At 43.0% G+C, this 10,641-nt stretch overlaps 1 protein-coding gene across 1 annotated transcript; it reads left to right on the forward strand.

Moving 5' to 3' along the window:
* Positions 1-4,637: 4,637 nt before the first annotated feature.
* On the forward strand, positions 4,638-5,952 carry SP7 (Sp7 transcription factor). Its single transcript, XM_082248411.1, has one exon. It carries the CDS (start codon positions 4,668-4,670, stop codon positions 5,889-5,891), a length of 1,224 nt encoding a protein of 407 aa, XP_082104537.1. The 5' UTR covers positions 4,638-4,667; the 3' UTR covers positions 5,892-5,952.
* The last annotated feature ends 4,689 nt before the right edge of the window (positions 5,953-10,641 follow it).

Here is a 10,641-nt window from a genome sequence, read left to right on the forward strand (position 1 = left end):
TCAGCTGTGGTCCTTCGGCGTGTCTTTTGGCTCAAATGCTGGTCTGTGTACCAGACTTCTAAAAAGACAAGTCCACGAGGTCATACGATCTGGCTACAAGTTCGAGTTTCGTTCTTACCGTCTGATAAGGTTCTTCCTTACAACTTACGACTGGCCCCCGGTCCGCTTACAGGCTCTTTTTGGGGCGGTGCAAGACCTTTTACTTCAAAGAGGTATTGTCCCGGTTCCGACTTCAGAACGTTTTCAGGGGTTTTTACTCAAACCTGTTTACAGTCCCCAAGAAGGAAGGCCAGGTGCGTCCAATTCTGGACCTTAAGGCGCTGAACTGCTTTGGAGCATTATCAGTTTGTGGCATTACCATTTGGTCTCGCCTCTGCTCTTTCTGTCTTCACGAAAAGTGTTGGCCCCGGTGCTAACATTGTTACGCCAATGGGGGACCGCGGTACTGGGTTATGTGGATGACCTCCTACTGCTCTGGTGGAAAACCTGGAAATCACCATATGAGCTTGAGGGAGTTTGGCTGGATTCAGAATTTTCAGAAGTCTGCTCTGGTTCTGTCCACAAAGCTGGACTATCTGGGTCTGGCTCTGGACTAGGCCTTAGCCAGAGTGCTCAGAAAGGTGCAGAGGTTTGTGGCTTGGTCATGGGATCCTCTGGCAGACACCATAGATGGTGGCCCTGTGGGGTCAGAATAGTCTGATTTACGCCTTTCGCTCCTCTCAAGCTTCTGCCAAGACTTCCATGCAGGATCGAGGCAGAATGGATTCCGGTCATCTTAGTTGCCCTGGACTGGCCTCACCAGGCTTGGTGAACCGGTTAGGTGTGGCTTGTCGCCGACGGTCCTTGGAAGCTTCCTCTTAGGAGGATCTGATGTCCCAAGGATCAATCTTCCTAACTACCATCATAACTGGAAGACATACATTGCGTAGTGTAAGTCTCTTGGGGTTCATCTTTTTCGGTGGCTCGGATCTTGACTTTCCTTCATCGGTGGGGGGGTGGGGTTGAACAGAAACTGGCCTTGAGTACTATAAAGGGTCAGGTGTCGGCCTTAGCAGTCTTCTTTTAAAGGCCCTTGGCCACATACTCCCTGGTATGTACTTTTCTTCAGGGAGTTAGGAACTTGACCCTCCAGTGCGGTCTCTGTTGCCGCCTTGGGAACTCAATTTGTTGCTCTGTCTTCCAGAAGCCTCCTTTGAGAATCTTCAGGAGATTCCTCTGCTTACGCTGTCCCAGAAGGTGGCCTTTTTTGGTGGCTATAACCTCTGCGCGCAGGTTGTCTGGATTGGCACCGTTATCCTGTCGTTCACCTTGGTGGTTCACAGAGATAAGGTGGTTCTTCGCCTCTGTCTGTCGTCCCTTCCTCAGGTTGTCTCTGATTTTCATTTTGAATGAAGACCTTGTGTTGCCTTCACTGTGTCCCAGGCCAAAACATCTGAAGGTAATTGCTTTGCATACCTTGGATGTGGCTGGGGCAATTAGGGTGTACCTGGCAGCTACAGGATCTTTTAGGAAGTCGGGCTCACTATTTGTGCTCACGGGTGGGCCTTTGAAGGGTTTTCTGCTTCCTCTGCGACCATTTGCAGATGGATCATACAGTGGTTGGGCTCTATTCCATTTAAAGTCAGGTTCCTCCTTTCTCTGTCAAGGCGCATTCTACTTGGGCACTCAGTGCCTCCTGGACCTTCCGTCATCAGGCGTCAGTGACGCAGGTTTGCAAGGTGGCTACCTGGTCGTCGGTGCACACTTTCACGAAGTTCTATAAAGTGGATGTGTTGGCATCTGCGGATGCTTCCTTTGGCCGCAAGGTTTTTGCAGGCTGCTGTTCAGAGGATGCATTGTTTGTTTTTTTCAGGTGAGCTCCAGTTGTTTTGGTTGTGCTTCTGTTTACCTGGTTGGCTTTTGCATGGTTGGCTATAGTTAGCCTTAGGAGTTTCTTTTTCACTGTTCCCATCCCTCATGTTTAACACTGCTTTGGGGCATCCCAATGGTTAAGAAGATCAGGAGCTGTGTCCCTCAATGAGCGAAAGAGAAAATTGAACTTTTGACTTGCCGTAAAACCCATTTCTCTGATGTTCATTGATGGACACAGCACCCACCCCTCTGTGGAGTTGTAATTTTTCTGACACTGCTTGTAACAAAACTGAGTACCTATAGCTGAGAGGAGTATACCCCCTGGAACTGCCCATAGGCGTAGCCAGATTTTTTTTTCTGCCTAGTGTCCTACTCCTGTAGGGGGCAGTATAACCCAGTGGTTAGGAAGATCAGGAGCTGTGTCCGTCAATGAACATAATCAGAGAAATTGATTTTACGGTAAATCAAAAATTCCATTTTTGCTGCAGCAGGTTCTATACATGGTAGACATGTGCCAATTTACAGGCAGACTAAGGGGACCCCCAGGCACTGTATTTAATGGAGTTTTTCATTTTTATTGTTTCCCTTTTAAGCATCATTAAAATCACTGCTCCTGTAAATCTATCTTTTAAAAAGAAAAAATTGATACATGTCCCCCCAGGGTGGTACCTGGGCCCCCATACCCTTTTTATGGTCACAAACTTGCATATAAGCCTTTAAAATGGGGGCTTTTAAATTTTTTAAATTCTGTCCCATAGACTTCAATGGGGTTCTGGACTGAACTTTTGCGAACCGAACTGCAGGGTGTTCGGCCCAACTCTAATAATAACAGAGAAAGTAGTGTCATGCTCCTATAGACTGAGTAGTGTTCCAAAAAGTGGATTAACAGAATCCCTAATATTTTCAGTGAAACTGTTCACATTTCAACTGTAAATCTAACTGACTTGCTAAAACTTACAATTTCACATTTGTAACCTCCGAGGTAAAATTAATGGTTGGTATCCTTGACCCTCTTTCTGCCCAAGAACTACAAGTTCCAGCATGTTCAGATAGGTTGTCAACCACCGGAGCTGGGCAAAAAAATTGTTGGCTGAACAGTGCCTGTTTCCAGTCAGATGCATGCACTGTCTGGTTATGTTGACTGCTATTAGAATACAATAGCTGCAGTGGGATATTTGTCCGTATGTGCTGTTTAGTTGTGCTGTGTTTGGCCAGCTTTAGTTACTTTACGTGAGGAGCGAATATCACTACGTCTGATCGGAGGAGAGCTGATACAAGATTACAATGGCAGGGCAAGCTGCTGTGAAATCTGGAATTGATCCCTATCATGGAGAGGCTGGGGCTATAGTAAAGGGTTAACTAGACACAGGGGTGAGAGGCAATACATAATGAACTAATAAAAAGGATGTGGTCACTAAGGGATCACAGGAGTATGCACAGTATATCACAAATAAAATAAATGAATAACCCCACACTCAGTAAGGCCCCTTTCACACTGTAGACTCAGTTTTTCTCAGCGGGGGGGGGGGGGGGCGATCCGCCGATCCCCCGCTGAGTGCGGAGACAGAGCTGTCAGGTCCTGCTGTTCTCTATGGGGGAATCGGATGAGAACGGACCGTCTGTCCGTTCTCATCCGATCCGCTGGACGGATGGACATGTCTCTGGACATGTCTCCGCTGACATCCGATGCCCCATAGAGATGCATGGGGCATCCGTTCAGATCCGCCAAAAAAACAGACAGGCGGATCTGAATGGTCCACCTGTGTGAAAGGGGCCATTGTGCAATAATAAATATTTTCACTCCCTGTTGGGGAAATTTACTCAATTTTTGTACAGAATATGTAAAAGAAATGTGTGTGTGTGTGTGTGTGTGTGTATATGTGTGTATATATATATATTTTTTTATTTACAATTTTTATTTATTTTTTATTGCCTGCTAGGTCAGTGTTTAGAATATTTCTGCTAATGCATTCTGTGGACTGTGGTAGCTTTAGTTTAGCTGAGCTTACCCCTGAGACACTGAATACTTGTACATACAGAGACACTTCTGTGTGAATTTTAACCATAAAACAAGTATATGCCACGGTGTCTAAACCCAAGTGACCAAAAGCACAGCCATCAAAAATTACAGCATATTACCTCTGTAAACAAAGTACATGGTGGTTCTATTGAATTTTCCATGGATAACAAATACGGTGCATCCATAAATCCATGTTTAGTAAACCATGTGATGGAAAATGCAATTTATATGAAATGCAAGTTCTATCTATGGCTGTAAGGACGTTTTACATCAAGCCACACCCATGTTTAGCCAAATCATGCTACCTTCATAAAAATAATATTCCATTGCTATGTTCTTGTAATCTGAACATTTCAGTTTCAGGTGTGTATGATCTACACAATTGCTTCAGCGTGTATTCAGATATTTTCCTATTTAGATAAGTAGGGAGATCTCCTCCAACATAGTACAATTAGGCATTTGTGCATGATACATAACTTTAACATTTTTGATGAGCCTGCAGTAAGAGGGTGATAGTATTAATGGTTCCACATGTTTGCCATCTAAATCACACACTTCAATGCCCATACACAGACTTTCTTTAGGACAGAAGAACTTAAGTACATAGCTACATGAGTACACACCAATTCTTTCACATGCCTTGTGGTGCTCATGGCAGACCAAAGAGACCCCCTTATTTTCATCTATTTAGTCTGTTATTTAGTACATTGAAAGTTATGCCTGGTATTTTGTGTTTATAAGAGGAATATTTTTTATTTTTCAGGAAGAAGCCCGATATGTATCCAGTCCTCTAGCAATGCTAACTGCTGCCTGCAATAAGTTTGGTGGTTCAAGCCCCAATAGGGATCCTCCACTATCATCAAAATCTGGACCAAAGAAATCTTATAGTCCCACAAATGACTTTAGTGCAACTAAACTGATGGGAGACGGATACTCTTCTACATACCTGGGAGGAAGCAATTTAATGGCACCCTGTGGGACACCACCTGCTCCTTCAAGTTATGGTGGTGACTACACCTCCTTTTCCCATTCATTCTCTCCAGGATGTCAAGAGCCCAAGAGTCTTTCAACAGCTGAGTGTGTTCCAGGAGTGTACACCTCTCTGGATGTAGGACATCCCTACAGCTCATGGTACAAAACCGGAATCCATCATCCTGGGATCTCTGGTTCACCCCCTGGAACGGGAGGCTCTTGGTGGGATATGCATCCTAATAGCAACTGGCTGGGAAACCAGCAACAGCCAGATGGCTTAGCTGCATCTATGCCACCTGTGACAAGCCCAGCAGGTATGAGCAACCAGTACACTGCTGAATACACCACATTGGCACCTGCTACTTATTCACCTGTGGGATTTCCATCCATGTCGCCATCATCCAGTCCGTCCCCATCGGCTCATATTCTATCAACCTCACAGCACACACTGGGGCCAGATATGTACAAGCCAAAACTTCTTACTGCTAGTCCATTGCTTGAGGCTCCAGGGCCAATGAAGCCTCAAAGAGCCTCATCCTATGGGAATACTGGACGTCCATCATGTGACTGCCCAAATTGCCAAGAACTAGAGAGATTAGGAGCTTCTGCAGCAGGGCTGAAAAGAAAACCTGTACATAGCTGTCATATTCCAGGCTGTGGTAAGGTCTATGGCAAAGCATCTCATCTTAAAGCTCACCTTCGTTGGCATACAGGAGAAAGGCCCTTCGTCTGCAACTGGCTATTCTGTGGAAAACGCTTCACACGCAGTGATGAGCTTGAGCGGCATGTGCGCACCCACACTCGTGAGAAAAAATTCACATGTCCTCTCTGTGCAAAAAGATTTACCCGCAGTGATCACCTAAGCAAGCACCAGCGGAGTCATGCTGAGCAAAATGGAACAAAGGAAGGTGGTGTTCAAGGTGATGGTGGAGGAGCTGTAGAAGGACCAGGAGAAGAAGGGGCAGGGGCAACAGAAGGATCCCCTGTTGGCTCTACCCAAGACAGATCATCTAGTAGTCCTGGACAAGGAGGTTTGTTGGAGATATGAGGACAGTAGCTGAAGAAATCAAATAATTATTCTTGATGAAATTTAAAGAACTGTCCAAACAGTCCAGAGCAATCAGACCCATCATGGTAAAGATCCATTAAATACTGTAACTGCAGTTGGGTCCAAAACATGTATGCCAAGTCTGTTGTATGGCAAAGTAGACAAGTGACTAACGATATATTTTTATCAGGACGAACTCACAAGCTTGAAAATTTAGTTGATCAGATATGGCTCCCTTTTTAAATTAGAGAAAAGTAGCTGAAACAGAGATGGTAGTGATTGTAAGATCAATATTTCATAATAATGAAGCAAGCCCATCAACATGATGCCTTTCCCTCTAGACCATTTTGGTTGTACTTTCTTCTGCCAGTGTTAAATATTTTGGAGAATTCTATTGATACAGATGATGTCTACCTCTCAGCGTTCATGAAGTTTTCTGCTAGCCTGTTAAAATGCACAATGGTGAAGCAATAGAATGGACACCTTACAAAAGAGCTCAGACTAACGTAACCACGATAGGACAATATTTTTATTCTTCATCCATTAATTTGTTGGTGCTGTTATGTATGTTGCACTTTTCAATTCATATTGTTCTAATCATGCAGCTTTTTTGTTTGTTTTTTTTCTAAGTAGGTTCAGTCATAATTATCTTTTTTTTTTTTAACTAATTAAAAAAGCTACAATTGTAAAGAAACCTATGTATATGTGCAAACAAGCTGATAATTTTTAGTAATTCTAATTACTTTATTCTAATATTTATTAAAACAATGTACAAAGGAAACTTGTTGCCCATAATGTGGTACTGAATTGTAACCTTCCCTTACTAACACTCTTCATCACACTGTTAATCTGTAGGAGCAAAGAGCTTTAGTCTTCTGTAAACTTCATGTTGCTCTGGTTTGAGGTTGCACTCGGCCAATGCCTTCTACTCCCCACCCCTACGTGACGGTGATTGGGACTGGCAGTTGGCTGTTCTGAAACAGCACTGCATCGTTGGAGGAAAGGGAGGAGAGAAGAATTAAGGCACAATTGGACCCTAGACAAATAGTAGCTTCGCTCCCCTTACCTCTCTATTTATAGGGATTCCAATAGGCACAAAAAAACACCCCATTGGCATTGTATGTGCTGACATGGACCCCATCAGCCACCAAATGCCTTCAGGTGAATCCTTACTTGAAAGGGACAGCCAGAAACACTGTTTTTACCAAATGTGCTATATACCTGATTTTTTGTAGGAGTGTGATAGTTGGTGAGTATATGAATGTTTGGCAACTGATGGTTCAGTTCACATAAACCCAATATTTTGGGTGCGGCTAATGACTGGTGCCTATTGATGACCCAAGATGCATGATTTTGCTGGTTTTACCCTTACCTTCCAATCCATGTAATCTCACTGCTAAATTGTCTATGATTAAAATACCAGTAAGTGCAATGTTCAGAACAGGTATCTTGTCGACAGAATCTCCCTTCCTAATCAAATTAAATACAAATCAGTTTTGGATGTACTGATCTTTAAGGAAAACCTGTCATGAGAAAACTTAGTGCCAATACTGGTAGCTTCTTTTGAAAATGTTAGTTGCCTGGCTGTCTCACTGACCCTTTGGCTTTTATACTCTGATTCATTGACATGGAACAGGTATTTTGATAAGAACTTACATTTCAGTTGACTTTCCTGATACTTGTTTCAAAATCTATTGATTCAAAAGGCTTGGAAGTCAGTGAGTAAGGCATCTACAATGGCAGCCGGCATTGTAGGTTTACTTTAAGTATAGTAAACTGCTCATGTACAAGACATGCTGAGTACCTTTTCAAAGACTTGCATTATCTTTGTTAACAGGGCTGGCCCTACCATGGGTCCCGCTGGGTCCATTGGACCCAGGCAGTACTTGGAGAGGGTCAGCAAATTGACTCCCAAGATTTTTTTTTTTCTTCAGCAGTTGTGTGTCGTCTCATACTGCCGTCCATAGTGCAAACTCATGAGTGTGAGGAGGCGGAGTGTCTCCTCTGGGGAATGTCCCTCATGTGATCGTGGTGTGCGCAATGACATCAGACATCGGCACACTCCATTTCACGCAGGGCAGGCTGGATCTTCTAGGACAGTGGGCACGGCAGACACAGGAGTAACATGAGGATTGAGGACAGACAGTGGGTGTTTGGTGGACCAGCCCGGTCCAGTGGTGAGTTATGGAAGAAGATAACAGTATATATTTTATATTTATAGAAAATAATGGATGTGGGGGGCCTTTTGTTGGGTGTGATTTCTTTTTTTTTTTTTTTTAAGGGGGGGGGGCAGCGTTTTATTCTTGGACCCAGGCAGCACAATGTCTTGGACCAGCCCTGTTTGTCAAGATCAACAAGCTAAACGGGTACAGTACATTTACAAACCCTGTAGATTTTCTATTACTTACATGCAGACTTAATCTCTTCCCCAAATACCTGCTGTGGTTTGGCAATATAAAATTGTGGTAAAATGAGACATTTGGTGTCTCTGTACAAGAACCACTGTATCGGGTGTAAGCGGATAGCATTGTTGACTAAAAGTGGGTCGGCAGGTTAAAATGATTTAGATATTTATCCACTGATCTATGCAGAGTACAGTAATGAGCCATTGCTGAGATTATTTTAGTATAGGGTGCTTGTCTGAGAGGCAAATAATGTGCTTCTCTTGTATCTTTTTAAAAGTCTGATCCTGCACAAATAGAATTACTCATGAATACATACCTCCCAACTGTCCCTGATTTCGAGGGACTTTCCCTGATTTGGACTAAAGCCCCTCTGTCATGCTTTCTTCCTCATTTGTCCTTCATTTTGGTCTGATCAATATAGTTGTATATAAAATGCACTTGTTATCTTCTTAAAAAGCGTTTCTCCGTGCTAAACCTTTCATCCAATTTCTAAATTGCTGCATTTGTATATTTCAAAAGCCAGTATATAGGAATAGTAGTGGTATAAAACAATGGTGGGTTTAACTTATCATTTTTTTTGTATTATTCTCCTTTAAGGGGTGTGGTAGGGAGTGTGTCCTATGCCTACATACTTTTGCTAATAGGTGTCCCTCATTCCCATTTCAAACAAATGGGAGGTATGTGAATAGCTAGCTATTTTAGGTGCAATACTAAAAAAACAAGATGACTCTGCATTCCAGTAATGGCTTTAGGAGAATTGCAGCCATTTTCCAAGATTTTGGTAGGATTCATTACATTTTGTTTTAATCATTTACTCTTAAGATTTGCCTTAATGTATGCCTAGGTGCAACTTGGCTTTGATGAGATGGATTGCACAGATTAGTAGATATTCTTTTTTACCCCTGAATTTGTGTTCAATAAACGCACCATAGCCTCTCTTTTCTAAAGTTCAAACATTTGGATGGTCCACCTCAACACTCCCATGTCAGTGATTTGATTAAAAGCCCAGTTCTGGGCTGGAAGAAAATTCCATGCAGTGGCCCACTGTCCCCACCCTGCATTGCAAGGCTTAAATGCTCATTACATCTAAAGGGTGATGGGATGATTGCAATACTTTGACCAGCTCCACTGCTCCAGGCTGTGGGTATTGCTCCTGGGGCATCACAAACAATGCAGAGCTTTTACCCTCCATTGTATGCAGAGGAGATGGGAGTGTGACTAGGACCAGGAGAACTTTAGAGAGGAGGCTTTGCGCCTCTGATTGCACAGCTGGGGCGATTTAAAAAGATAAATATCACGTCCTATTCCTCTACCCCTTTGGTGACTGTATTCGTTTTCTCTTTTCAAGCTTTTTCCCTTTGTTTACCTGGCGTGCGTTTTTTGTTTTTTTCTTCAGATGGCTGAGAATATAGTATTTAATCAGTCACCATAGGCAGAGCGCTCAGGAACTTATCGGCTGGCAAGATTTCTGAAAAGATAAATGGGTATTTTTTTTTTTTTAACCTATCAAAATGATCCAACAAAGTTCTTTCAATAATATATATTTAACAGACCAAAAGGGACCAAGTTAGAGAAGTTCATTGTTGGGGATTACATACACATGAAGAAGAATGCTAAAGAGGATGATCATGCATTGCTGGGTAAAGTTGAAGAAGGCCATTGAATTTTGTGTAAGGCAAAGTTTACATATGCTGCAGACCTTATGGACCCTCTGAAAAGCAATTTGTGGTGGTTTTACCCTGTAAATGTGACAGTACAATACCACAACCATGTGTAATGCATGCAGTTGCAGGGCAGTTGGGGCATGGCCCCATTCACTTAAGGCATCCCCCAAATATAATCGTTAACACTCCCTAAAGCTAAGCACAGGTATAATGGCTGTGGTAAGGACAGAATAGGTCCTATAAAAAGCTGATCTTTCCAATGAAATCCTAATACTTCCACCATATAATAAAGCCATAGACAGATTGATTTTCTTGCTTGATTCCCCCATCAACACAGTTAGTGTTAATGGGGGAATCCCTCCGGTGGAGACATTGTGTTCGCTGGGCAGGGGAAGCCGTTCCTGCTGGGAGAACACAGTGATTACTGCTAGCGGCTATAATAGCCAATAGCATTACTTGTATGTAAAATCCGACAGGCAGGTTGTACCCAAGTTGACTGATCAATCAACTTGGGTAATTGGGTACAATCAGCCTGCCCATACATGGTTGGAATGTCGGCTGGTCCCTGCTGAATCAGCCAAGATTTGAACCATCTATGGCCGGCTTTAGTATAGTACTGGTTTGCAGAAAAATATAGATAAATCATCATTCAGGTACAACCATATAGAACCATTGTACTTT

Source organism: Pelophylax lessonae, assembly GCF_965119305.1.
Source record: "Pelophylax lessonae genome assembly, chromosome: 2".
Lineage (NCBI taxonomy): Eukaryota > Metazoa > Chordata > Amphibia > Anura > Ranidae > Pelophylax > Pelophylax lessonae.

What these genes read in the sequence shown, in the direction of transcription:
- SP7 (XM_082248411.1), top strand. Translation starts at nt 4,668, where the DNA reads ATGCTAACTGCTGCCTGCAATAAGTTTGGTGGTTCAAGCCCCAATAGG.